At 49.8% G+C, this 27,914-nt stretch overlaps 1 protein-coding gene and 1 long non-coding RNA gene across 10 annotated transcripts; one reads left to right on the top strand and one right to left on the bottom strand.

The window, feature by feature from the left end:
* Nucleotides 1–126: 126 nt before the first annotated feature.
* On the bottom strand, nt 127–461 carry LOC144388955 (uncharacterized). Its single transcript, XR_013453216.1, has 2 exons — nt 370–461; nt 127–269 (listed from the first exon to the last, which is right to left on the bottom strand). It is a non-coding gene; the product is annotated as an uncharacterized LOC144388955 (long non-coding RNA).
* setd5 (SET domain containing 5) lies at nt 264–27,914 on the top strand. 9 transcript variants are annotated; one of them, XM_078092253.1, is made up of 25 exons: nt 264–1,404; nt 11,849–12,110; nt 13,790–13,892; nt 14,240–14,502; nt 15,098–15,156; nt 15,247–15,434; nt 15,648–15,686; nt 16,049–16,339; nt 16,627–16,775; nt 16,885–17,002; nt 17,087–17,196; nt 17,429–17,663; nt 18,294–18,377; nt 18,513–18,674; nt 18,762–19,139; nt 19,228–19,488; nt 19,887–20,004; nt 20,166–20,395; nt 20,748–20,804; nt 21,226–21,711; nt 22,100–22,192; nt 25,292–25,560; nt 25,985–26,106; nt 26,217–26,305; nt 26,509–27,914. In XM_078092253.1, the coding sequence occupies exons 2-25, from the start codon at nt 12,040–12,042 to the stop codon at nt 27,031–27,033; spliced, it is 4,500 nt and encodes a 1,499-aa protein (XP_077948379.1). In that variant the 5' UTR covers nt 264–1,404; nt 11,849–12,039; the 3' UTR covers nt 27,034–27,914. The 9 variants fall into 9 exon arrangements, with proteins under 9 accessions (XP_077948379.1, XP_077948383.1, XP_077948382.1 ...); XM_078092256.1 differs by having other exon boundaries at nt 732–1,404; nt 14,270–14,502; XM_078092255.1 differs by having other exon boundaries at nt 939–1,404; nt 14,249–14,502.

The following is a 27,914-nucleotide window of genomic DNA, read 5'->3' as shown; positions in this document are numbered from 1 at the left end:
CAATCCGCCTCTCATGGCAGGGCGAGAAACCAATGACGTCACTGCGACCGGCTACATGTTTATTGAACATGGAAAAGATTCATAAACCTGGTGCTTAACCAGTGACACGTTCAACAGGACACGATAGCTGCTTGGAAACTTTATTTAACGTTAACTTCGATCATCTCAGCGAGGACCACCGTGTTTGTAACCGATGGATGGAGCCTCCAGGAATAATTATCGAACAGCTGCTGATTGCGGGTATTGTCGGTGTGTCGCTTGTTCAAAGTCTGCAAAGTGTGGGAACAGAAGTGGGAGGGACCACTGATAAGTAGATGCAACCCAGGAGCGGGGGTCAATTTCCCCGTCTGACCGGGTTCAGCCCCTTACCAGATGCTCCAAGAGCGACACCACCTCCTCCTGCTCCTCCTCCACTCATCTGACAAACCAGTAGGTGGGGCTGACCCAGTGGGCTAACCCTGCCTCTTGTGTCCCTGGAACTGGGCCCCGGAGACCCCGTGTAGCTAATGCTAGCTCCCGTGTAGGAAAGCTCCTTCGACGTTAAATAGATTAATTTAAACCTCGAATAAAAAAAATCATAAATCCCACTAACGAATCAAATGAATTCCATGGCATTTGAATGTAACAACGAGCATTTCCCGGAACCTTTAAAGGTACAGATCCTTTGATACGGTGTCAAGTCGTCCCCGAATCGCGCTGCTCCTCCTGCGCCAACAGCACGCACTTATAATGGAACAGAAAATTCGCACCCCTCCTTTAAGTAGTGCCCGCCCCGTTTGACGTAGCTGGTGGAGTGAGGGGGAAAAAAAGGCAATGCTGTAATTTACCTACGACTTGCATGCGTCGCTCGATGGTAGTGTGACTGACACATTTGCCGACGAATCAGTGGTGAGAGGAGGGACATCGCAGCAAGGGCCGCCCAGGGAGAGAGCCCCTGCACTGTCGCCAGGGAAACCCCGTGGCGTGGTTGTGTGTCAGTTTCGCTGGGACCCGCGGTCGATGCCGGTGAGGAGGGGGATGGGCGCCTCGGCGAATGCAAGGACCCGAGACAGAATCAGAGCCCTGTATCACATACAGCAGCATATACCCCATTATAAATAGCGATAGTATATACAATACACAAAAATACATGGATCTATCCACCGGGGATCTATAAAAGACAGTCAATGGATGCAGTGCACCTGAACAGGACATGGAATTTAACTTTTCCTCTACGTTTGGGAGACACTGAGAAGTTGGTTTCCTACCCCTGGAGAGGGAGCTACTTTTGAGGGCAAAGGATACAGGAAACTCCGAGGCCGACCTACGGGCCTACTGGTCTGTTTGGATCTGATGTTGGGATACTCTAAGGACCCACTGTACATGCGTTTGCCTTGCTTGTTCAAATTTGGAATGCCTCTTTAGGTGAGTAATTTAAATATAAATGAGTTGTTTATCACCCTCCTTTTTAGATTGAGTTAGTAACTCAACTGTTAACATAAGTAATGTTTTGACAGACACGTAACGTTACTGATGCATATTTTCAGTGAACCAAACACCGCTATGAAGCTAACGTTAACCAACTTGGCTAAACTACTTGGCGTCCACTTAACGTTAAGTTTATTTGAACAAGTTTCCCACACGATGGTTCCTGTTTGAAGCGACTTGCTCGGCAGGCTAAATGCTCCCCTTGTCGGCGGTCTGCCTCCGAGCTCCGTCCGGACTGGTCTTCCATCACTTTTTGATCAGCTCCTCGTGTTTTCTTTTTGTGTGTCTGTGTAGCTAGCTTTTAGCTTGTTTGGGGTTCACCGCGGTCACCAACGTTAACGCTAGTTGTATTAAAAACGAACGTTATAACGCCGATTTACAGCAACCGTGTCCCAAAGGCTCTCCACGCCACAATGCAAGTTTCCCATAGTTTGACTCGTAGCGTTTAGTCCATGAAGGTTCGCTCTGAGTTCAGTTTTCCTACCAGGAATTATCCGCTGATGCACAGTTATGGCTTTTAAGTGAACTGAGACAACTAAGTTAGATATGTTATGTTTGTCCCTATAAGCTACACAGTAGTTCACATTTAATAAATGTCCCCTGGGTATGTTGAGCAAGTTTCTATAATGTGCTCCCACTGAGGCTCAATATTCCCTAATGTTTCCAAGAAAAAAATAAAAACAGCGGCACATCGAAAACTGGTAATTATTAGGCTGAATTGAGAGAATAACGTTGGACCTTCATATCAGCTCTACCGGGCAAGGAAGTTCAGAACCAGACCGCGTAAGGTAATATGTAAACTTGTTTTGTTAGAACCGAAACATGTATCTGGCAGTGCTCTTTTGACCGCAACGTACTAAATGTTGCTCCTGGACCACAAAACTGTCGAGTTTTGTAAAAGCCGCCCATGACACGACTTGCAATCTGATCATTATTTGCTACTCTTGTTAGCCGAGCAACCAGCTGCCGTGTTGGTTAACGTTAGCTCTCGAGCTACAGGCAACAAATGCTACACTAGCCGTTAAGCTAACTTCATGGACGTGTTCTGGTTGATTGTGTCCTTGGTCTGCGAACGGGGCTTGAGCGCACACCCGATTAGTTATGCGTGTGGTGAAGTATTTGTAAGCCATCGTAGTGGATTTCTTTGACGAATACGTGTAGTTTAACGGCGTCTGCATCGTGGTGGTGCTTGGCTACATAACGTTAATGCATTTGTCTCTGGCAACATTCCTCACTTCGCCCCGGCGTGTGAATCAAGCTGAAAGCGCGGTTATGCTTGTTGTTTTTTCCCCGTTTCCCTTTCTGTGTGTGTGTGTGTGTGTGCGCGCGCGCACGTGCACGCGCACAGCAGTAGGAAAAGCAGATCTGTTGGGTAGTGACTTGCTCTTCTTCACCTCCCCCACCTACCAACCCCCAGCCTCGGTGGCGGTTAAGAGAAATGAGAGGTATTTTAGAGGCCTCCTGTTTCCTTGTTTAGCCTCCATTTTTTTCTAAATGGAGCAGTCGCACGTCTCCAGCAAGCTAGAGACGTCGCAGCTGTTATGTTCATTAAGGTCTTTTCTTCGTAGGGAGAGAAGGTTTCCAACTTCCGCTCTACGCGGCTGATTTCAGGAATCAAGACCCGGTTATTTACACAGTCATTTCCTGGTCCGAGGGAACGCACACCGCGAGCTAGCGACAAACGACACGGGGAGATTGCGTTTGAAAAGAGCCGTGTCCCGCATGTGGCGGTGTTGCCAGTGCGCTTCTTTTCCACGTAGCCCCGCGTTGCCTCGCACTAATGGCGGCCCTGCCCGTCGCCCGAGGAGCCGCGCTGCCGCACCGCGCTGCGGCCCCGCAGTCCGCGGCAGGGGACACGCAGCACGGAGAGAAGAGACTGGATTCTGCTCTATCCGACTCGGTTATGTCAAAACACGTTTCACCGGATGTGTGACGACCTCTCCGCAAGGATATTTGTGTCGTAACTTAGGCGGATCGTTCTCAGACACTTTATCTACTCGGCAAAACGCTTTGTTTTGATATTACACAATCTGGTAGCAGTCCTATTTATCAGGCTGGGTTCTCTCTAAAAGCACCGCACTCACTCATCCGGTACATTCCAAGCAAATGTGGTTTAAGGAAGATCCACTTGAGTTGATGTGAGATATTGAAAATAATATAACGTATGTGTGGCGTCGAGTAGCTGTTTCTCGAGCCGGAGTTGACCTTTCCCCAAGAGTACAGAGATTCTACCTGTGCCCTACTGAGGCCGTGCAGGCAGCACCAAGTATTTGGATGGATCCTCTCGATGCCTGTTGGAAGCCAGATCCCAGCTCGCGCAGCCTTCTTTCGATTGGTTGCGACTGACATTCTCTGAATATGTTTCACATCTTTTAATAGAATGTGTGGGCTGCAGCTAGCAAACCTGGCCTTTCGGAACCCGTCAGAAACACGAGCCCCTCCAGCATTTCCCCTGACCCTGGTGGGCCTTCTTAAGCCCCCCTGCCACCCTGGGAAAGCTAAGAATGAATTGCTCGGCTGAATGTTTCTGCTCTGCCTCGCCATGTTGTTTTTTTTCCAGGCCTCTAAAGCGGCTTCCTATTATGAGATGCATGTGTTAGAGGTGTTGAATTACACCAATTGGTGAGCGAGCCTTGAGTGTGGATCAGTTTGCGGGATGGACCCTTAATCTCTCCCATTATTGGCCTCTGAAATGTTGGGCATCTGAACATGAACAAGCAAGGTTAGACTGGGTGTTTTTTCACCTTGTGTACTGTGGAAATAAAAGTCTAATTTGTGTTCCCACAGTTGTTATAATACCAGAACTGTAATTGTTGTGCCCTTGAAAACACATTTAGACTGAGTGCTGCGTTCGGATGTGTGGATCTTGTGTGAGTGACTGAGTGAATCCGGATATTGGCCCATTCCCAAAAGAAGACGACAGAATTGTGTCTCGATGCCGACGGTTGGTGAAGAGGGAAACGGGGTGTTGCTGTCGGGAATAGGAATGTGGGGGGGCTGTCCTTTTAGCTCCCATTTGCATGCTGATGCCACTCTATCATAACATGGAGGGCAGGTGTAGCTGTTGATATGTTAATACGGATTGCGTGTGTTGTGCCTGTGTGACCAAGCCAGTTCTGTGAATCTTCACCTCTGTGAAAGCAGAAATATCCAATTCTCATCAGGGAGAATCACTTCTGTTGTCTCCAGAACGTAGTTGAGCCACACAACATTTTATTAGCATAAAACGACTAAATCCCCAAATATAAAGACGTTCAATCACACATTTTTGTAATTTTCATAGCGTATGAAAAGTAATGCCTTTTTAGATTATGTCATTTTTATTTTATCCTCCGATTGTGTCTGTTATGAGATACTTCCTGCCCTTTTTCCCTTTTCATTTTGGGGACAGAGCCCCGGTCTATCCACCTTCCCCTCTCTGCGACTCCCCCCTCTGCAGCTGCCCGTGTGATGTGTGTGTGTTGTGTTGTGTGCGTTGTGTGGCTCGCTGTCTTGCACAACGGGGTTAAAAACAAGTCTCTCCGACGCCTGCCTCACTGCCGCATTCCTATTGGTGCAGGAGCTCTGGAGCTGCTCCAATGGGGCGCAACATTTCCTTCTGCGTTGGGGGAGCGGTGTTGCAGAGGGCTATGCTGGTTAATTCTGTTTTGTGCCGAGAAGAAATGCTTCTTGGGAGAATAATGGAGGAGGAGGAGGCTCGTGTAGAAAAGAGGGGGGGGATGAGGCAGGCAGGCAATCTACGTAATCATCTCTTCTCTCGCTCTTGTTTTATTGCACCCGTAGGTTTTGTCCTTCATTTCCTTTTCTTTCTCTCACTGTCACACTGCCTCACTTGTCATACTTGGCCGATTATGCAGCGGGAGAAAAAGCTCACCAATATTGCGAGTTGTCCGTCCACCGTCTGCTGGCAGACATTTTGGGCTTCTCCTCATTAACCCTCCGCTGTTTTCATTCTTTCTTTTCTCGGCCCGCCGTGCCGCCTTTCTCATTCTTTCATGCAGCCTTACCAAGAAGGCCAAATAGTGATTAAATTATTCAAATACTTTGTTTAAGGTGAAACCCAGGCTGTAAAACGCGAGTGTGTTTGCTCAAAGGGTGTTGGCAGGCAGAGAGAGAGGGAGCAAATAAGGATCCAGGCAGGAGAAAAACAACCGCGAGAGCGTTTGCACCAAAGTCCAGCCACGCTGCACCAACCAGCTGCCCTGTTTTGTAATGCACAGCAGCAGCGCCCGGTTGTATCCAGTTCACAGGGGCCCTGTTCTATCACCTCGAGCCAGTGGTTCCTGTAGGGCACTTTCCCTCAAGAAGGTGGGGACTCATGTGGAACAGTGAGTGGGGCATTAAAGTCCTCCAGCATTTCAAAATGGCTGCAGTGACTTGACTCTGTGTGACACCTCACAATCATGTGTCGCGCTCCAAATGCTTTTTTTTTTTTTTCTTTCTTCTGACGGCAAGCCCCCGTGTGGCTCTGGATAAGACTGTCGGCCAGAAAGGAAATGGAAATGTCATGTAAATGTGTTTGTCATGCAGTGAGATCACGTGACGCAGAGGCTGTCTGGTTAATGTTATGCCAGAGGGTGACCTCATCTAACATCAAGATGGCTGTTTTGGCCTTTGTGCCCCGTGTGAGAACACTACTTGAAAAACATCCCATCCCACATGTGGGAGTGGACGTGGCTCACTCTCAAGTTCTAAAACGAGATCACACACATTTTTTTTCTTCCATCCCAGCCGATACCGAGAAGCAATCCGAGACCAGTGCGTAACGTACAAAACAAGTAAAAATGGGTCAACCGTCGTCTCTATCTTTTTATATTGTTACGAAAATCTTCCATATCATATTTTCATTCTTGAACGCATCATTTTCCTTTGTTTAAACCTACATAATATAGTTTCATGGCCCTGCTGCTGCCCATCCTCCTAACAGCGTAACGTTAACTAGCTGCCCATTGTGCAGGAGCCATTGGCTAGAATGTACACGTCACATTGCGCTTTGTCGCTCTGTTCTACGTCAATGAGCTAATAAGTGACGTGAATGTTGTGGCGGAGCGCGGACGTTACCCGACCCAGCAGCTACACAGGTGTATCTGGTATGATGCTGCGGAACCGCTCTGTTAATCAAACAGACATCAGCAATATTTGCGTAGTTTTTCTTTTTTCTCCACTGCAGGTCACTGAGCCTTAAACGGACAGTGGTCGGCTCGTTACCCCTCCAACAGATGATTGATTTTGTGTCATGCTGGCCCTGCTGTCGACGGCTCCCCCACCCCCACCTCTCATAGTACCTACTTGGCCTTTGTTCTCCATTGTGTCTCTCATCCCCTGTCTGGTCCCGGTCCATTCAGGCAGCTGGACGTTGCTGGGATAATGGCGGCACACAGTGCGTTCCCAGGACTGAAAACACCCACACCGCCTCCGTGTTTCTGCCTTGAGATGTGGCGAACATGTCTTATGTGGTGCCAGATGTTTGCATCGCTCCTTTAACCCTGCACCTCTGGCCCGACCAGACTGATATATTTTTTTCTGCGGTTTCTTTCACAGATGGCTGATGCAATCGTGGCAGGGGCCTCCGATTGCGTTGCACTAGTGAGGGGTTTGTTCCGTTGAGGCATAATAGTGAACCTGGTTCAGAGAGGCAGAGTAACGTAGACAACGTGGGGACAGTAGTGGTCGCTGCTGGAGGGACACACTGGGTTTTGTCTCTTTCGATGTGCTCAAATTCATGTCACCAGGACAATTGAAGCCAATGTTCTTTGCTTTATTGGAGAAAATGATCAACAGAATCGAGGTTCATTTATTCTTATGGTAAAGCACAGGTCTTTCGACAGTAGAGACCGCTCCCGTGGCGCTTGGTGTGGCTGAGAAGTCCGAAGATGTCGCTGGTGGTGATCGCATGCCGCTCTTAATCCCGTCTGTCATAAGTCAAAAGACCTCCATTAACAATGGCCAAAAAACAATATCTATATATCAGTTCAGACCAGACCAGGCTACACTGATGAATATTTGTGTATTCCGGTACCAATCAGAGCGGGACACACACACACACACACGTTCTGCTTTTTTAAAATCAGCAATTCCCTCACTGTCTGCACTCATATAATCACATCACAGATTCTGTTGCATTGCGCGTGACGATGATGCAGCGGACACCTTAGATGATGATTAGGTGCCCGTCGTAGCACCCTCCATCGATGGATGTGATTGGCTGCTTATGAGCAATATACAGGGTTTGTTCGTGCAACGGAACGTTTTTTTCTCTCTGTGATGTCCTGGCTGTTTTGCATTGAATGTTTTCTAGTGAAACTTAATATGACGCTACTCTCAGTGCACTTTAATCAGGTGTCTATTACTTGCTACCATTAGCATTTTGAATGCACGTGTTTTACGCCGTCGTGTGCGTGCGTGCATGCGCGCCTGCTACCACATTGTGACATTGTAAATATGTTTGGGTCCGTATGAAATTCGAGCTATAATGAGCCTCGCGTTTTCCCTGCCACATAATCCCTTTTGTTTTAGAGGCAAGCCATTGATTTACCCGTTTCTCTTTTTCATCTTTAATTTCCTCTGCTGTATCTCAGAGTGCAGCCCGACCTGCACGGGCCCGAGGAGCGGCAGATAAATTCATTTTCTTTCTGCAGCAAGCATGTGTGCGGGGGAGGACGGAGGGGGCTGGTGTAATCTCACTGGTCTGGATGTGTTGTGGAGGTTTTCTGAGGCCCAGGTGGACGCTCAGCGAGCAGTGCCTTGCTCTTCAAGCCCAAGTGTGTGTTCATGAAGGCAATGGGAAACCCCTGCTAGCGTTCTTCCTCAAGCTGTACGTGGACATCGTAGTCTGACTGCTTCCCCATGATGCATTGAATTCATTTGCACCATCTCGGCCAGCCAATCGGCTTACTTCTATCTTTTAAAGCATAATATATATATATATATATATATATATATAACTCTTCTTCGCGTATGTGCCCTGTCTGTTGTTCGTTTTTTCTTTGTATAAACCATAAAAGCTCAAATTCTTTCAGAATAAGCAGCACGACAGTGAAATAACAAAATCACACACAAGTCTTTGACAACAGGATTTTGTCAGGAAGCCTCTTGCTCTCTCTATCACCGATCTGAATCACCAGATGCAAAGTGCGTGCCTTCCTCCATCCTGTTACTTAACCTTGAACAGGAGCTCATTGTGAATAAGTGTGCTCATGTTGTGCAACGGGAGGTTCAAGGACCTTCAGGTGTTTAGCTTCATGTTTGGGTCTGTTGTCTCATCGGATGTTGAGGTGGATTGTGGATTTCAGCAGGTTTTCTTCATCACGCGTGGTGATTCCATGTGCTGATTGGACAATAAATGGCTCTATTCACTGTTGTGAAGATGGTGTGGCTTTGTCGTGAGGACCAACATATTATTGTTCGCCTGTTGTTGGTCTTTTAGTGTGCTTGCTAAACTTGCGTCTTCTCAGATGAGTTGTGACATTTCATATGTTTGTACCTTTTTTTTAATTTGTCTCCACTTGGATTGGATGGATTAGAGCCTTATAGGTACATTTAGATATCCTGGGATAATAAATGACATGGGGTGTAACCATTCATTCACTGAATCGATTAATCGATTTATATTCCTGCGATCCAACTGAATCGATCTGTGCTCCGCAAATCGGCATTCCGGACGACATATAACGATTGAAATGGTACATAATCGATTGTATCGATACTTGGAAACTGCACATTGGGTTTAAGTACAAAAACGGTATGGATGTGTGTTTGTTTGTTTTTTAGCACTTTAGACACGTTACACGTTACTGGATTCAGTCTGCCTGTCTGTGACGTCATCAGTACGCAGCGGCCGCCGCGCGAAACTCTGAACAACAACAAAACACAGCGTGGAGGAGACGACTGCGAACGAGACATTTACTAACCAACGTATCGATCCAGCGCGTGGAAACATTTAGGCTTTTGCAAACACGGAGGTGTTCTAAATAAGTCGGTCGCTGTTTGCGGAATATGTAGAAGACAAATAAAAACCACGGAAACACGACGAATCTTTCCGGCCGTCTACTAAGGCGCCGTGGGATTAAACAACACCGACAGTCAGGACCTCTAGCAGCGTCACCGCTGCAGCAGCAGCAGGTAACTCCAGCTCTGCAGACGCCTCAGGCCGCCAGCACCAAACTCAACATCACAGTAACAAGTTTATCTGTAAAGACATGCGACCTGACAATGTGGTTGAAAATCCGGGGTTCTGTGAATTGATCCAAACATGTGTAATTATTGTGTAATGTTTACATTGAAAATGGCACTTGATTCAAATAAAAGGTTAATACATTTGCTAATAATTGTTGTTTGCTTGATTATAATATCCATAATTAATTTAAACATGATTTCCTTACAAGAAACAACAGGGATCTCAGAAACTTTGCCTGCACTGTCCAGTTAAGTCGCTGAATCGAATCGAATCGTTCTAAATTAACCCAGATCGTCCATGAATCGAATCGGCAAACAACCATGAATCGCGATTCGAATCGAATCGTTGTGAAAAAATGAATCGTTACACCCCTATAAACGACTGATTTTAGGTGAGTGTAGGCACACCATCCAGTACTTAACCATGTGGAAACACTGGTGTTTGTAGACAAAAAAACAGGCCAAGGGGCCGAGGTATGTGAGGGATGATGAAAGAGAGAGGGTCTCCTCTTGCTGCTCATTTTGTGCGCATGTCCCTCCCCCTTGGCCGTGTCTCCAAAATGGCCTCTGTTCTAGTGGAAGTGAAAAGACTTTGTTGAGCCTGCTTGTAATTTGAGCCTGCTATTCATGGCAAGAGGAACGAACAAGGGAGGGAGGGAGGGAGGGAGGTGTTGGGGGAGGAGGGAGCGAGGTAAAGAAAGGCTTTCCTTCTTCGTATGGAATTTACCTCCCTAGCTCACCGTCTGCTTCTTTTGGTAGAGGCCCAAAGAGTGACTCCCTTTGTGAGCGAGGTAGCAGTGAGCTGGATACTTCTGTGAGCCAGCGGTCACCGCGACGAGAATGTGAGGTTTGAACAGGGGCACCCAGCACACGCCATCACGTATGTCACAGCGTCACATCAACCATTCACGCTCTGTTTCATACCGTCGTCTGCTCAGCGCTACCGATGAGTAACGCTTATAGAAGCCCGGCCCGTGAACGACCAAAACCCAGTATGTCCTCGCCTGTGTCGCCGCTGAGGCCCCAGTGTGCCGCTTCTGTAACCACCGGGTCGCTGACACGTCGTGTTGCTGCGTGTGCGTGTGTTTGTCCCAGCTGGATGGGGTTGACATTCTGTTGGACGCTGAGCACAGCTGAACTGACCTTGACATTATTGGAAGTCCCCAGCCTTGCTGTGGTTGCCCTGGTGCTGTATCCATGGGACCATTACAGAAATGTCCCCTGGCTCTCTACAAGGAAATCCGCCCCTGTCCTGCTGTTGGGCTTTTGCTTTTGTAGTATCTTCTTTTTCTATGTATTTATTGAAACATGTAAGTGTTATTCTGGTGTGTGTGTGTGAACTGTGAGAACGCAGGAGGACCCGTTCCCCTTTCTGCAGCCTTCCTGTCTCGGGCTCCGCAGTCTGACTGGGGAGGATCGGCAGGAAGAGCGTGTGGTCACGTGATGCGAGGGCTGGGCCTCCAGTAGGATGACTCACCCTCCAGGCGCCTGGGAGCAGGGCTCCTCCTGCTGGTTCCCCGTGGTGGTGCAGCCGGACAGGATGTGAAGCCCCTAGTTGTTTTCCTGCTCTTTGAAGGCCGCCCCCCCCCCCTCTCCCCTCTTTCCCCTCCCCTCCCGCCACGCTGGAAGCCTCCTGTGTGGAAGGACAGGTCCATCAGACCACGTCCATGTGCAGTTATGGTTTCAGACGCAGCTCTATGCTGCTGCGTGTATTAAGGCCTTTATTGTCAGCATGAGTCAGCAAATTTGACTCTTCATTAGACGTGTGCGGATGGTTTCCTGTGTCGCTGTTTAACAGCTGACCTCTGGTGAAGGAGTCCAGTTTATACGTGTGACGGTGCTTCCAGTTCGATCAGGCATTGTTTCTTTCAACCCATTTTTTAGTCAATAGCTGCATTATGTCTGATAAGTGGCTGTCTGGTGTTTTTTCATGGCTGACATTTCATAGCATAAAAAGAACAGGAGAGGAACAGCTGCACTCCATGTAGGTCCACTTCAATGCCCCTGCTATTGTTACAGTAAATCTACCTGTGCCAGTAAATTTATATCTGCTGTGTTTTGCTCAAGGTCATAAAGCATCAAATGAAATATGGTCATATTACCTCATGTATGAACTTGTTTTACATAATAAAATGTATTTATTATTTAACATTCAGGGTCTCTGATGGCGTCTCTCTCTCTCTCTCTCTTTCTGCCCCCCCCCCAGGTCCCTCATGACCGTGAGCCGTGCTATACGGCTCGGCGGCGCCCCACCTCTGGAGTGGTCCGTCGCTGTTGCTGGGACTTTGTGATTCCCCTCCTCGCCTCCCCCATCCCGTCCCATCCTGTCCCTCCCCTCCCCCTCCCCCTTTCCTCCCCCCTCTTCCCCCGCTCCCACGCGTCGCTGTGCTGGACGTCATGAGCATAGTAATCGCGCTGGGAGTCACCACACCCGAAACGTCTTACTCAGATATGGCTGCTGGATCAGAGTAAGTACTGGCTGCAGGTGTGGTGGCCGTTTGGTTACAACATGGCCCCTCACATCACTAGCATGTTACCCCACAAGTTAACTCAACATTGCTAAAATAGAACAAGTGTCCAGGGTTGTAAGCAAACTTCCCGTTGTACCCGCACCACCGGTGTAGCTGCTGCAATGCAGGTGCTATTAATAAGAGGAAAGAACTGTGAAAGTAAACAAAGGAAAACGTCACGCAGAGCTGAGCAGCAGGTTACTGTGGATGCACCTACAGTTACCTCAACAACAACAACAGAGGGTTATGTGTAATTAAGTGCTGAACATGTCTAATCTTCGGTTTGTTAATCACCTCTATGACGCTTGCCCTCATTTAGGTTTTTTTTTTTTGGTGGGTAAAAAATTGCCCAACAATAGCCAAAAGCAATATAACAGCTTTGGATGGTTCTTTGGAGTTCTAGATATGAATCTGCTTTCCCCTTTTTTTTTATTTGGGTAGTGGGAAGTGGTGCTTTGTTTGTTATGCGTTTCTCTAGGATCATTATAAAAAGTATTCAATGTGAACTAGTGGCTGGGACTCTCCTTTCCTCTTCCGTTAGCGGTCTGGTGTGGGCATCCTCGAAGACTCAGCAGTTCCAATCTTGGGCAAAAAAAAGCTAGTCATTCATTTGATCCAAAGCAACACAGTACATCCATGCAACGTGGCTGATCCGTCCCCTTTTTATGTTTCTCTACAGCTGCAGAACCATGGGTTGTAATAAATATGCTTCCTTCTAATATCCTGTCAGCAGTTTTTTTTTTTTTGTCCTCTCCACAAAGTCTGCAGGAAAGATAGGAAGTCCACCAAAGACGGAACTTTACCGTACAGAAATACAGGAAATACAGTATGTGATGCTTCAGTTCATCGTGAGCTGTGAAACAATGTAATACTGACTCCTGTACACTGCTACACAATATACACACATCAAGTTAGTGAGTAATCCCATCCTGTTATGTGTTGTTGAATCGTCTCAATGGTCCAGTGTGTTACTGGCCTGGGCAGCTATTTGTGCAACTGTGTGACGGAACCTTTGTTAATAATGCTAACAGGTTTCAGCGCTAGTCGCTTATAATCACCCACTCAAACAGGAACTGCTTTTATTCATAAAACATCCCATAAATGCATGAGTTATGAGTTATGAGTTAACTAAGACTTTCCCATCTGTCTGGACAGTGACGGTGATTCAACATAGCGGTAACCAAGCGGAACAGTAACGCTACACACCGCGAGCGCAAAAAAAAAACGTATAAAAAAACGTATTGTATTTAACATGCCGTCACGCAGGTCCGTTTTTTTTCTCTTTTTTTTTTCTTTTCTTTTTTGTAATAATTAAAAATCTGTTCCACATGCTTAAATATACAAAACCCAAGGGTGTAAACGACACATTTCTTTTGGCGTTTTGAAATGTTCCACATGTGGAGGGCAAAGGGCAGCGGAAGGTTCTGCTCTGTGGCCGGTCCTCAGCTAAAGGGCAGAAGGAGTTGCATAACATAATGGCCAACCACATTCCATTTCCCAAAGATCAAGGCAACCTCAGGGTAGCAGCGCCACCTAGTGACCGGCCGATGTACTTCTTCTGAAAACGTTGTTTTCCCAGGAAATGTTATGTGTTATTCTTCAGAATAATGTTTCCTTTGTTTGTTTGTTTTTGCCAGCCCTGAGTCAGTTGAAGCAAGCCCTGCAGTGAATGAAAAAAACTACAACAACCACAGCTGCGGCAGTGCACAGGGTCATGGGTATTGTGGACTACCATATGCTGTGAGTTCATACAGTTCTTCTCCAACCATCAATTCTAATCATAGCATGTCTTATCGTACAACATGAGCATTACTCGCTATTCCTCAAAGATGGATGTGAATAAACATTTAGAAAGCTAAAATGACTCATTTAATATCTTCTGGTTTTCTAATCACGTCCAGATCTATTGTAATACTAAGGCTAGTGGTTTTACATCTTATTAGTCCTGTAACCTAAAGCTACTTGTTGTTAACAGCTGTACTGTTTCACATACCTGTGTTTTTTTTTTTTTTTTGCCCTCATTTTCATTCGTCTCCATTTTCCGTTTCCCTTTTTTCTTTTTGCCTGAACACCCACGTTGTTTGAAGATGCAACAGTCTTCCGTTGTGTGTTGTCAGGATCACAACTATGGCGCACCCCCTCCCCCCACCCCACCCGCCTCCCCGCTCTCCCAAACCATCATTCCCCGCATGGACCTCAACGGCGTGGTACGCGGCTCCCGCTACCACGACGCCACCGTGGACAACTCTGCCGACAGCGACAGCTCCTCCGAGGAGGACGGGGCCGTGGCCAGCTGGTGTCACTGCAGCCTGACGCCGGACGGCCTGCTCATCAAGTGTGACAGCTGCAGGTCAGAGACCAGCTGTTGTGTCGTGTTTCACGCATCCTGTGTTCATCGGGGCTTCGGTTTGAGACCCAAGGCGGCCTTCCGATGAGCGGATTAGGACGCCGTTGAAGCAGCATCAACGTCATCCGTTTGCTTCTTATTAGATACAAAACTCCACATTCGGGTAGTGTGGCCACTGCTGAATGTCATCGAACCTTCCATGATGAAGTATGGAGTATTCCTGCCTTTTTCTCAGATATAGGCAATTGGTATTGTCAAAACCTTTTCCCAGTCCCAGTTGCTGTAGCTAGAATCCTTTCTCTAGTATTATCGTAAATGATTTTTATCACTTATTCAGCACTTTCCATGTGTTGACTTTGGCTCAGATCAGCAAACAGCAGTTTGTTGGAGTTCACTTGAGTGGGATTACAGTGTTAGAAAGCAACTGCACCGGAGTTTAATTAAAACCGACTACCTGTTTTAAACTTCAGTTTTGAGTGTCAGGTCTTATATTCGTTACATCACATATCATTTAGCTGACGCTTTTATCCAAAGCGACATCCAAAAAGTGGATTCAACCATACGGATATTCAACCTCGTCATGTGCTTCTATCTGCAGCGGTCTCGACAGGAGGAAAGGAGCAGAAGGCCAACACAGAAAACCTGAAAATGTCTCCGGTAAGTCTTTTGTCTTTTCATTGGTTGAATCATTTCCTCCCTGCAGTCTGCAAAGTGCCGCCAGCTGACTCTTTGCTGGTTGCTTCGCAGCTGGAGAGAGCAGTGCTACCGAGAGTGGGGACGAAGAGGTGTCGCCCTCCACCATCTCCTACACCGCCACCCAGCATACGCCCACCAGCATCAAACTCACCGTCAACCGGGTCAAAAGGAGCAAGTCCAAAAAAAGAAAGAAGAGCACAGAGAAGGCCCGTGGAACACAGAAGAGCAAGAAGGTCAAGGTATGCAACGGTTGGACGCAGAGAGGATCAGGATGAGTTTAGCAACGTGTCTGCTGACAGATTTAAGAGCATTCGAAGACCAGAGCCCAATATGGAGCTGTTATTTTATTTGCTACGGACTTGCCTCATTGAGATCACCAGTGTTATTTATTGCGGAGCAGCTGCTGCTTATCATGTCCATGTATTGATATGGGTTTATTTTCCTTCCCTCAGGCTTTCAGAGAGGGTTCTAGGAAGTCCATGAGGATGAAGGTGAGGACTGGAGTGAACCTGACGTTTACGTTAACGGTCCTATATTGTCGAAAGTCCGTCTAGGTGCTATAAGAATAAGGTAGCATCCCAGGAGAAACACGCAGCATCTTCATACGGTGCCTTTTTAAATGGAGCATCAGGACCTCCTTGAAGTCGGGATGTCACAGCTGTACTAGACGTATGTAGAAAGAGGCCGGCGCTAAAGCAGAATGTCAGAGTGAACACGGGTATATCATGACGTGTTGTAGCAGGATCCCCAAACACGAGTATGAACCTGTAAGTGCGGCTGGCGTGTCTCCTTTAAGCTCGCGCTTAGTTACAGCCCCATGCTTCAACCCGCTCCGTCTTGTCCTCTTGTCTAGAACTCCACAACCGAGGCCAGCGTGCTGGACGAGAACACGGCAGAGGGATGGGAGAGCAGGATCCGCCAGTGGACGGACCAGTACGAGGAGGCTCTGGCCAACCAGTACAGCGCCGACGTCCAGACACTCCTCCAGCTCCACCGCGCCGCCAGCACCAACGTCTCCAAGACGGAGAGCCACGCGGCGACGCCCTCGTCCACCGCGCTGATCCACGCCTCAGTCGACACCATGGACACCATCAACCGCACCGAGCTGGCCTGCAACAACACTGTGCTGGGCTCACAGATGCAGGTCAGCCCTGGAATGTCTTTTATCAGCTGGTTTGTCAATAACCGTGTGTAAATATTTCATTTAATGCAAAGTATATAAACTTGGACTAGTTTGTCCTGAGGCGAGGCTGGTAGGCCTCATACACGTATCCATAGGCCACTCACCCAGTGGCAAACTATTAATGTTCATCCCATATGTCCTGCCACCTGCCTGGATAATAACCATTCACAGTTGTGTTATTCTGCATTATTAGGGCATGTTTCAAAATGTTCTGCCTCTGCAAGTCATTTGTGATGTGCCCTTGGCAGCTCCAGTTGGGGCGGGTAACACGAGTGCAGAAACATAGGAAGATCCTGCGTGCAGCCAAGAACCTGGAACCAGACGCACTAGTCATCGAGTATCGGGGGAAGGTCATGCTCAGACAGCAGTTTGAAGTAAACGGGCACTTCTTCAAAAAGTAAGTTCACGCTGTTTGTTGTGTTTCTCTGCGCTACCGTTTCGATGTCTGGGGTGCAGCGGCTCTCACAGATCCCAGTGCTGATGCCTCGTGGTTTCTTTCTTCCCAGGCCTTACCCCTTTGTGCTGTTCTACTCTAAGTTTAATGACGTAGAGATGTGTGTCGATGCAAGGACCTTTGGAAATGACGCCCGCTTCCTCCGGAGGTCCTGTACACCCAACGCCGAGGTCAGCCAACGCTCGATGCCTCGCTGTGCAGCTTTCAGAGTCCTTTAACTCAGTCAACTCACTCACATGTGTTCCCTTCTGCAGGTCCGGCACATGATCGCAGAGGGCATGATTCATCTGTGTATCTACGCCGTCGGTCAAATCGCAAAGGATGCTGAGGTCACCATTGGATTTGACTACGAGTTCAACAGCTGGTCAGTACAGCTCCTAACACGTTTCCGTCCGTCCACCTGTATGAGACCAAGCCTCATAAAGAGTAACGCCGGTCAAACCCCGGTGGTAATGTTCTGTCTAGAAACACGTGTTGTATCAGGAGGTGGTTGGTTTTACATGAGCAGTTGCTGCTTCAGGAAGTCTCGTTTCCCGTCCTCCATTGTAATCCGCCCCCCCTCCTCCCCTCCTCCCCTCCTCCCTCCCCCCCTCCAGTAACTACAAAGTGGAGTGTGCCTGCCATAAGGGCAACCAGAACTGCCCGGTGCAGAAGCACAATCGCAGCCCCAGGGAGAGCTTGCTCAGCGCGCCCTCCCTGCCGCCGCTCTCTACTGTGGAAGGAGCCGAGACCCGGCGGAGAAAAGCCAGGAGAGCGCTGGAGAACTGCCTCGCTGGTGACCGGAACCAGCACCCCGAGGCCAAAGAAATGCAGGGAGGCCCTGACGCAGAGGTGTGTGTGTGTGTGTGTGATCACGCAGACCCACCGCGTTTCCTACGTGATTCGGTCTTTGCCGCACCAACGTGTCCTTTCCTGATTGGTAGCCTTTATGATTGATCGGCTACGAGCGTTTACTCCACATAGATGACTAATTATAGGCATCGCGTACCATGATGTCCACCAGCACATAAGTAGTACAATAGAAGCTTCAGAACCAAGCGAGAGAGACGTGTTTTCAATAAACGTATTGACTCATAATCTAGGAAAACTTTATTTATACGTGTCAATATAAATATCAATTTGATGTGTGAGAGAAAGTGAGACCTGCAGCTTTAACTGTTTGAGTTTATAGAAGACGATTCTAGTTAAGATCTTAATTATCAAGCGTTACCTTTTATTATTATAGAGTACTATAATGGTTTGTACTTCCTATTTACACGCCCAGTGCACGTGGATAGTGATGTTGTATTGGTTTTCAGGCTTCTTCCGTTATTTCTAGAACAATGCTGAAATGCCAGTGTGGATTTGGTTATTGTTAAACCGTGGATGTACCTGAGATGAAGGCATTAATACCTGTGACGGTCAAACACAGATCCTTAGATTTAAGTGTAAACGTAACATGTTTTCCTCGTGTGCCGTTAGGAGAGACTGCTGGAGGAGCTGAACGCGGAGGAGGGGGAGGACGGAGAGGTGGATGAAAACGGAGTCGCCGTCTCCAGTAAAAAGGTACGACATTTGAACCAATCAGTACCGCGGACACACAGGTCTCGTCTCTCTGTGACAATAGATTCCAGCACCACAAATCCGCACAAGATTGAATGTTCTGTGTAACTCCTCTCCTTCCTGCTCCTGTTCACATAGACCTGTAACAGCCTGGAAAGGAGGCGCAAGAGCCGGGGAGGAGCAGAAGTCAAGGAGGAGGGCGTGGAAAGTGAGGACGGGGCAGGAAACCCCGCTGGAAACACTCCCACACCCCCCAATGCCGGAGTGGGGGTCAGCACACGACGCACCAGTTATGTGATGGTCAGTGAGCAGAATCCAGTTAGTGCATCTGTGTTGATTCGTCCCTTTTCCCCCCTTTTTTATTCATGATTCATTCATTCCTCTCAGGAAGTGCCGTCTGCTGAAGAAAAGCCCTCATTACCCAACCCGCCCGCTCCCGCAGCCCCCCCGAAACCCGCACGACCCACCAAGCCTCGCCCCAAAAGCCGGATCTCTCGCTACCGGTCGAGTTCGTCGCAGAGAGCCCGCCGGCAGCGGCAGGCCCTCGCGCAGCAGGCGGCGGCGGCAGCGGCGGCGGCTGCGATGGCGGCGGCGGCGGCGTCGGCTGACCAGGCGGCCTGTCTGGACGAGGAGGCGTCTCAGGGCCCGTACGGTTCCGAACACGGCCACGGAGAGAGCGGCATGGGGAGTCACCTCCTGGACGGAGAGGGCCATGGTCTGAACTGCATGAACAGGAGCAACTTGCGTTACCCGAAGACCAAGAAGGTTGGAGCACGTCAGACCTCAGTGGAAGGATTTGTAGCTTCCAGAAAAGTACATTCCCACTTAATCCCACATCCGTCTTTGTTCTCAGTACCTGGTGACGGAGTGGTTGAACGACAAGGTTCCCGGAGGGGAGAAGGTCCACCAAGAGGCGCTCAATGAGCGTCCGCTACGGATAACCACTGACCCCACGGTGCTGGCCACGACCCTCAACATGCTGCCGGGCCTCTCCCACTCGTCGCTCATCTGCACGGCGCCCAGACACTACGTCCGCTTCGGCTCCCCGTTCAACCCCGAGAGACACCGGCCCCGCCCGCTCCAGATGGATGGCACGTACGGCTGCTACAAGAAGGTGGGACGCGCAGCACGTCGCATGTTGGCGGAATCATTATCCGATGTTTAAATGTGCCAATGACAGAACATTGTTAGATGTGTATTAAGCATTATTAACTTATTACCATAAGTTGACCATGGAGAAGGACCTCCAACTGCCCCACCATGCCTGAGTAGTCTGAACCTTTTAACTAAAGTCTGTTGACCTGTCGCAACTATTTAAAATGTTTCTTAACAGGTCACTTAATGTAATTTACCTTGTGAAGCTTGTAACTTCATCCCCCTGTACTTTGTCCATTTCGATCCAAACCCATATTATGAAACGAGCGGTTGGGGTGAGTTTAAAGATGTTTTGAGATGTCTTCTAAATGAGCTCCTGTGTATCTTTAACCCCACATTACTGTTGTTCTGATGCAGAGATGGATAAAGCAGGTGGAGGATGAGAGCTGTTCAGCGAGTGTGGAGGACGGCACAGAGTCCACCTCCTCCCAGCAAAGTACCAGTAGCAGGTCCACCCCCAACCCCCAGTCGGGCGGTACGTACATCCTCCCCTCCATCTGGACGATGCATTCATGCCGACACAGAGTGAACGTTAGATCAGGAGGAGGCGGCTGGGTGGTACCGATTCTGAAGGCTGCAGACTCGCGCCTCCCGTCTTTTTGTTCAACTCACCTGTGTCATTTCCACATTTCCCAGATCTCAACGCCCCGTTTAAGAAGCGCCGCTCCAAGTACGCGTCAGAGACGACCTCGGCCCCCTCGGGCCACATGCTGCGCCCGCTGTCGCCCATTACCCCCCCGCTCCCGGACGACTCCCTCCACCCGCCGCTCCACAACCTCTGCGGCTCGCTGCTGCCCAACGGCGGGATCTACTCGCCCCTGCTGTCGCTGCCCGCCAGCCGCTGCAACACGCCGCTGCAGTTTGAGGTGAGCGCGCCGCACGGTGCAGCGTTGGTAAATCACACAATCACAATTAATGTTCATTTTATTGAGCTAATCCAAGTGCGCCCCGGTTCTGCTGCTCAGCCTGGTTCGGGTTGTTGCTGCTGGACACAATGACCTTTTGAGCTTTATAATGTCATGAGCGGGCAGAGGAGTGGCTGCAAGGCTTTGTGCCAGCCAATAGAAAGATAATAAAACGGGATAGAAACGCATCACCACCGTTGGCTACTGTGCTTTTTTTGTCTATTTGGGCTGCTATGTTTGTATATTAAGTAGTTGAACATGTCCTGGAGTATATTTAGGGTTTATTTAAATGTTTTTTCTCTTTGCTGTGTAGAACATCTCGTCCCCCGAGGCCTCGCCTGTTCACCGGTCAGAGTCCATCTCTCCTGAGGTACGTTCCCGTCTCACTGGCACTAAAGGTGCGTTCACACCAAACGCAACGCAACGGTTCTGCATCGCCTCAAACGTTCTAAACTCGCAGCCGTCGTCTTTTTGTTCTTTTCTTTTTTTTCTACATGAACTGCGTCCAGCCGTACATGAGGCTAGCCGTTAGCCGTTAGCCCGTTTGATAGCTCGTTGGCTCCTGCACGTCGTACTTCTCGGCTGAGGGAACTGTCCCGGGGCAGGACACCATGTGCTCAAGCACGTCCAGGCGTCTCTTTTAAGAGCCACTCAGGCGTTATTATAGAGCGAACAGTTCGATGCGACTTCAGCTGAAACACAAAACATTGGCGTTGCGTTTGGTGTGAACGCAGCATAACCGCTGCAGGCTGTAAACCAGTCATTCATTCTGTACTCTGTTCTCCCTCCAGCCGTGTCTCCAGACAGACTTTGACATCCCTTGCCCCCAGTTCCCCGACCTGTCCCTCCCCTCCAGCCTAGAGAGCCCGGTGGCGCTGACCTCAGATGACTTTTCCCTCCCCGGAGGCCCTTCAGGCCACGACTCCCAGGGTCCATCCTCTGTAGGGACCAGCTACCTGAACCCACCGTCGTGCCCCCCCTCAGACCCGGCCTCCCAAAACAGGGAGCAGCCCTTCAGGACAGAGTTCAACCTCATATACACCTGCTCGCCCCTCAACGCCAACCTGGGCCACCCCGTGGCCACCGACCGCCACCTCTCTCAGTCCGAAGGCGGTTTCTCCCCAGCGGAGTCCTTCCACAGCTCCATAAGTGGCCACGGGCCTCTGGGAGACGCCGGCCCCGGCTCCACGTCGCCCTACGGCGAGCCTCACTACGGAGGAGGCTACCCGGATAGTGGCACGCCTCCTCACACCAGCAACCCACCGCAGAAGAAGAAGGCAAGTTCTCCACGTCGTAACGACGAGGACAATGTGAAATATGTTTTTGCTTCCTTTTTAAATGAGCGGTTGTCTTTTTTTTTTCTCCTAGCACGAATGACTTTTGAGTGTGAAATGTGCCAACTGAAAAGCCAAACCTCATGACGTGCTCTGTGTTTGCTCCTTGGCTTTGTCGTAAATCTACCAGTTGGTCCCTTTTTGTGTCAAGTCGTCCAACCCAACAGCCGCCGGCGTTTATGTTTCTACCTGAAATGATTTCGACTCTGTAGCTTTGACCCTTCCTCGCCCTCCCCCCTCCCCCCTCCTCCCTCCCCCACCCCCCCCCCCCCCCCTCGCTGCTCCTTGACACTTTTTGCCAAGTCTCTCTTCCACTTTTCTTCCAAGGCAGAGGGCCAACCAGCATACCATTAGTCTGCTGACAGGGAAGCCAGATTACCAGGCTATAGCTGTAAGAAGTGAATACAAGCCAGTACAAAATATGGTGAATATTCTCCCTACAACTACATCTTTAGAAGTGTGCATGTAAATATTGTTTCTTTGCATCTGCATACAACACCCACCCCATGCTCCGACAGCCCCCCCCCCCTCCCCCGTCCACCTCACCTGCATTGAATTACAACTCAATAGCTTTGAGCTACAGTTTGTACTTTATTCCGCCATTTCAGTCAAATCCATTGGCGCTTGTAACGGACTTAGAGGGCCGACGGGTCACGAGCCGTGCAGGTGAAGCCCACGTCTCCTTGATCTACGTCATCCATTCACTTGTACCTCTCGCAGCGCTGCTAGACGTGCGTGTCCTCAGGGGACGTGAAGGATGTTCTTCGTGTAACGAGTCGGCAGTCAGGCTGAGAGGAAGGAAACCGCTCTACCAAAGATCTCTAGATATTTCAAATATCAACCCTCCCTAAAAGGTGGACGGTATTAAAGGCTGCTGCTGGGCATAACAATTGATTATCAGGGGTCATCATTTAATGTTTGGTTTTTTTTCCACTCTTCCGGTCAGGAAGAGGGTCAGAAACCCGAGCAGTCGTCTAATAACAGCCAAGACTAAATGGCAATTGCCATTTATAACCATTATTTCTGTAAATGAATCTGAAGTTTTGCCCAAATCTTCTGATCTGTCCGACCAAATAACCGAGGTGAGATGACGTCCATCAGGCCCAGAAAGCCTCATGTTGTTGAGCCTGGATAAGTAGTTCAGATACATTTTCAAATGAACAAACTCATTTTCTTTTTGTGTTTCGGATTCACGTGTGTGACAGTCAGACCTAAGCTCAATCAACGTATTGTTTCTTTTATTGTTATATCAGCCGGAAGTGACTAAAGACTAAAGATCCACCGGAATCGACGGATGATCAAAAGTTACGTTCCCGGTTTATCACTATTCGACCCAACAGCACTGGACACATAATAGTTTCTCACCTCCAATGTTTTACTTGAGTTGTGTCTTTTCAATCCTTGATTGTAGCTTTGTTTTGCATTCGGGGGGCAGCTGTGGTAAACCCACAGATTGATGGTGGTGGAGGAAAACCAGTGGGTCAACATTCCTGAAAGGTCGAGGATCGCTCGCTCGAATGGCCTTCAGTCGACTACGATATTAAAATACGTTCTTGTTGTTCGCTTCTAGACGTCGAAAGGTGTCCTTGAGCAGCCAGCTGCTAGGGTTCACTTTCTAAACGCGTAGTGGAGTTCTCGTCTGTTTGCGTTGATCACGCCGCCATCACCACGGTGTCGAAGGTGTTTCCCTCTTCGCGCTAAGCAACGGGCTAACCATCTGTCATAAAACCGCATGTGTACTGCGTGTACAGTAAGTAGTACTGAGTAAAACGCGTCTAGCAGGACAGTCAAAGTGTCTTTGATACGTAGTGCTGGGGGGTTGAATAAGAAAACACCCACCGGGGTCACAAATGCTGATTACAGCTCAAAGTGCTTGCTGGGACTCGCGCGCATGTCGTGGATCAGCTCTTACATGCTGCACAGGAACAACCAGCGTCACCTGCTACCCGATCCACACTGAGCCTCTGAACAGAGACCAGACAGAAGCTTCAGATCAGATCGGGGAAAGAAAAGATCCACCAATCCAGATATAAGTAACACGATCCTTAGACGTTCCTTCTGTTTTGTATTTTTACCTGAGCCAATACAACAATGTGAACAAAAAAATCCCCTTCAAGCCAGAATCTGTTTTATATTTTGGACCTTTTGAGGTCACCAGCAGCTCCATGAGGTCACCTGGATGCTTCCCCACCGTCTGGAAGAAGGTCCGCGGGTGCCGAGCGCTTGTCAGCATCTGCTGGCTGCTTTGCCGCCACTCTGCAGACCAACTCATCCCAGACCCCCTCAATGGGTGTAGGTGGGGGGGTGGTGGAGGTCCAGGTCATGTGACGCAGTCACTCTCCTTGGTGAAGCTGGGCTTACGGAACCTGGAGGTGTGTTTGGGGTCTACGTCCTGTTGCCCCCCGATCCCCCCCACACACAGTCACTCCTCCATGCGTCACGGGGGGAACATCACACATGGAAACCATCCGCTCACCTTTTCTGCATCTTCCAAAGACGCGACTGGAACCAAAGATCTCAACTGGACTTTCCACGGGTTTGACATCCAGTCTGTGACTGTGCCGTCATGTATGTGCGCTCTAATCTGAGGCGGGTAACTCTAATGAGCTCCTCCTGGGCAGCAGCGGTAACTCTTGCTCGTCCTGTCCCTGGGGGGTCCTGATGAGAGCCAGCGTCTTCACAGCGTTTGATGGTTTTCACGACTGCTCCTCAGGATCCATTCAAAGTTGTTGATGTTCCCGCTTGACTGACCTTCCTGTCCTGAAGTAAAGATGGTCTGCTGTGCTTCTTCACATAATAATATTCCAACGCAACGCATTAAGGAGGCACAAAACAAATGAACTTAAGACCCACCTGTTTATGGAGAAGCACTCCAGGTGAAGCTGTCCATCACAGCAAAAGGTCTAAGATATCTATTATTCTGGTTGGACCCCTTCTTGTGTTTCTTCATAGCTTTGCTGTCTTCACCATGAATCATCTCTAGTTTCAGACGTCAGTACCTGACGTTTGCTCATCACCCCCTCCACCCCCACCCCCACCCAACCCCCTCCGCCTCCTCTCTGTCATGACGACATTGTGCTGGGATGAGTGGCCTCCCGTTGTGCGTGCGTGCGTGTGTGTGTGTCGGCGTGGTTGCATCATGGCGTGGTGGTGCGTTCAAAGTTGCCTGCCGTCGTCAAATGTCACTTAACGGCGCATTCGGAACGCGCGGCGCGCGCTTCGCGGCCACGAGTGTGCCGTAGGTGGGATGGAACCACCGATGGCGAACGCGGGGGTCATTTTCATGTCAACGGTGATTTCCATGGTGATTCCGCTGTGTGTGTTTTTGTTGGCTGTGTCCGTCGTGCTGCGCGGTCAGGTGAGTCCTCTGGCGTGGTGCATGCCGTCTGCCCATCACTCAGTGCCGTGTTGGTGAATGCTGTGACTCGGTCAGCGGACATCAGAGTGAATGACGTGTGTGTGTGTGTGCGCGCGAGACCTTCAGCGCCAGGTGTTTAATAGCCCCCCCCCCCTCCCCCCTCAGGTGTCTTTACTGGAGTACCGCAAGAGGAAGCAGGGCGGCGGCCGCGACTCGGAGCCAGGCGGCGGCGGCACCCCCACCCGCACCGGCTCCCACCACAGCCAGGACCCCCACCAGCCCCGCTGCCATCCGATGCAGCCCACGGCCCCCCCGCACAGCTCCTTCTCCTCGGCGGCCCACGCCCCCTCCATCCCTCAGATAGAGGAGGTCAGTCCTCCGGACCACCAGGGCCCGTCGCCGCTGCCCAGACACCAGGACAGCAACAACCAGTGGTGAGCGCGCGCCTCTCGACCCCCCCGACGCAACACAACGCAATCTATTCTGGCTCCGCCTCATTTGTTGTGCGTCTCTATGGAAATAACACGAGTGTCTTTGGGGCTGTTTAGCACAGCTTGCAGTGATCAAAGTAATAAAAAAACCTTTTTTCCATTTGTTACCAATGTTTTGAACAAATGTTTGCTTTGAATATTTGAACTATTGCCTTTGTGCAACGTGTCTCCTCCTCGGTGCCTCCGTGGACCTCCCTCGTGGAGTGTTTCTGAGTGGAGGAAATTAGTTGTTTAGAATAAAGTATTAAATCGTACAGTTGTTGGTCACCGTTGACTTCACGGTCTGCGTGATGCAGTTTTTGCAGATTGTGGCTTTGGTTGTGATCCGAGTTGGCAGGTGACCTTTTGGGTTTGTGTTTCTTCCAAGGATGGTCCCCACCACCGTCGAGCGCCTGAGGGAAGGTCAGGGGGCTCTGGAGCGAGTGCTTAGAAGCATCAAGATGGAGCGGGTTTACAGGAGGAGCGACGGCTCTGCGGAGAAGGAATCGGGTACGACGACGCCTCCCGCTGGACAGAAAGGAGAAGGAATCCTGTGGATGGACGAGAACCTCCGGCTGCTGGTGTTGTGCTTCGAGCTGACGTGTTTCCTGTGTCCTCAGATGCAGATCGGTATGAGGTGCCGGCAGCGTCCACGGCTTCCCCCATGAAGAGTCCGCATGGATACAGTCCCTCCGTGTACTCCCACCAGGTAGCCCACACACCCCCTCTGCCTCCTGTTTATTTACTTCAATTGGTTTTAATGAACGTGTTGGGCAGCATTTCTCACCCAAAGTCTGAAACATGAAGTGAGCGCTTCGTGAGTTTCATTCTCTGTGATGTCCACCAGGGGGCGACTCCTCTGGTCTCTATCGAAGTCTGAGTGTCTTGATTTAATCCCTCTTCTGTGTTCAGTCATCGGAGAGCCATCAGCAGACCGACAGCCCGTCGTTTCTCCAGCAGACCTCCAACTCTCCATTCCGGGGTTCCTACAGTCCCTCATCGGGCCAGAGCTTCTACCCACGCCACGTGTCCCAGGACCACCCCCCACCCTCCTACCCCGGTCGCGCCCCCGCCTCCTCCTCGGACTCCCGGCCGCCGGCGGGCTCGCTACACCAGCAGGGCGGCAGCAGTAGCGCGGACGGCGGCCACGGCCACTTAAAAGCCGGCCTTTTGAACAGCGGCCTGGCGGGGGCTCCCAGCCCGGGGGCCCGGCCCCACGCGCAGGCTAAGACGGACTCGGGCGCCCCCACCTCCAGAGGGAGTGTCGCCGGGCTGAAGTCGGGCAGCCCGAGCCAGGCGGCGCTGCAGGCCGGCTCCAGGTTGCTGCCGGCCAGCGGACCCACACAACACTACCCGCAGAGGGGGCCGAGCCTCGGCCCGTTCCAGCACCCCCCCCTCCAGGGACCCGGAGTTAGGACACAGTCAGGGAGCTTTTAGGACCTTGTGTGTGTGTGTGTGTGTGTTTGGGGGGGGGGGGGTTGTATGTATGTAAGTGTGTGTATGAAGCTGCGTACCTCCTCGACCCCTCAAGCTGCGGTGGAACGGGGGGCTCAGGGAGTTTGGCGGGGGGGGATGTACAGACCTGAGAGGAGCAAGGACTTCACGGATTTCTCCTTTTTCTTATTTTCCGTTTTCGCTTTCTTTATTTTCAGAAAAAAAATAAAACAAAGTAGCACATCGTGCACAAAGCTAATCAGTGACTTTGGACACACAGAATCAGTGGAATAAGTGATTTGGATACACAAAGCGCAGCAGACATCACGTGTCCCTTGAAATTGTCCCCAGTGTTTCCTCATGTGCCGGACTGTGCAAACAGGCGCTTTAATGTCGGAAAGTAAAAATTTCCACACTAATGTCTGTACAAAGTTCTAAAGAAGCCGTACCTGTCGCCGTGGTACCCAGGTTGGAAAGATGCATCTGTAACTGAAAGCAAGAGTTGTTTTATTTTTATTCTTTTGTCAGTTTTTCTGATTTGGCGGGTGGTCGAGTCTGTGCTGCAGTAAATAAGTATTTGATGGTAATGGGGGGAATAGAGCGACCTGTTAATCATCCGTTCTAAAGATGCATTAGAGAGGCGGGGGGGAGGGGGGGCAGGGTCTCCCTGCAAACCATCATTCCATATGATTGCCAGCTTCCCCAACATAAAAACAGCCTCTCTGTCTGTCTCTGCGTGTTCTGCCTGATTCACATCAGGACTCCTCGGCTGTCGACCTCACATTGTACTTGAGACATACAGGTCTTATGATTCATGGTGCTGCATTCTTGTTTTTGTTTTTTGTTTTTTTTTCAATAAATTTGAAATCCAGTTAAGTTCCCCA

This window comes from Gasterosteus aculeatus, chromosome 17 (assembly GCF_964276395.1).
Source record: "Gasterosteus aculeatus chromosome 17, fGasAcu3.hap1.1, whole genome shotgun sequence".
Taxonomy (NCBI): Eukaryota; Metazoa; Chordata; class Actinopteri; order Perciformes; family Gasterosteidae; genus Gasterosteus; species Gasterosteus aculeatus.
The sequence above is the reverse complement of the archived record's forward strand: the minus strand, read 5'-3'. Positions and strand labels throughout refer to the sequence as shown.

Coding starts and splice junctions, on each gene's coding strand:
- setd5 (XM_078092253.1), top strand. CDS start 12,040: ATGAGCATAGTAATCGCGCTGGGAGTCACCACACCCGAAACGTCTTAC. Junction 18,378..18,512: donor TCGCCGTCTCCAGTAAAAAG/GTACGACATTTG, acceptor CTGTTCACATAG/ACCTGTAACAGCCTGGAAAG. Junction 26,107..26,216: donor CTCTGCGGAGAAGGAATCGG/GTACGACGACGC, acceptor CTGTGTCCTCAG/ATGCAGATCGGTATGAGGTG.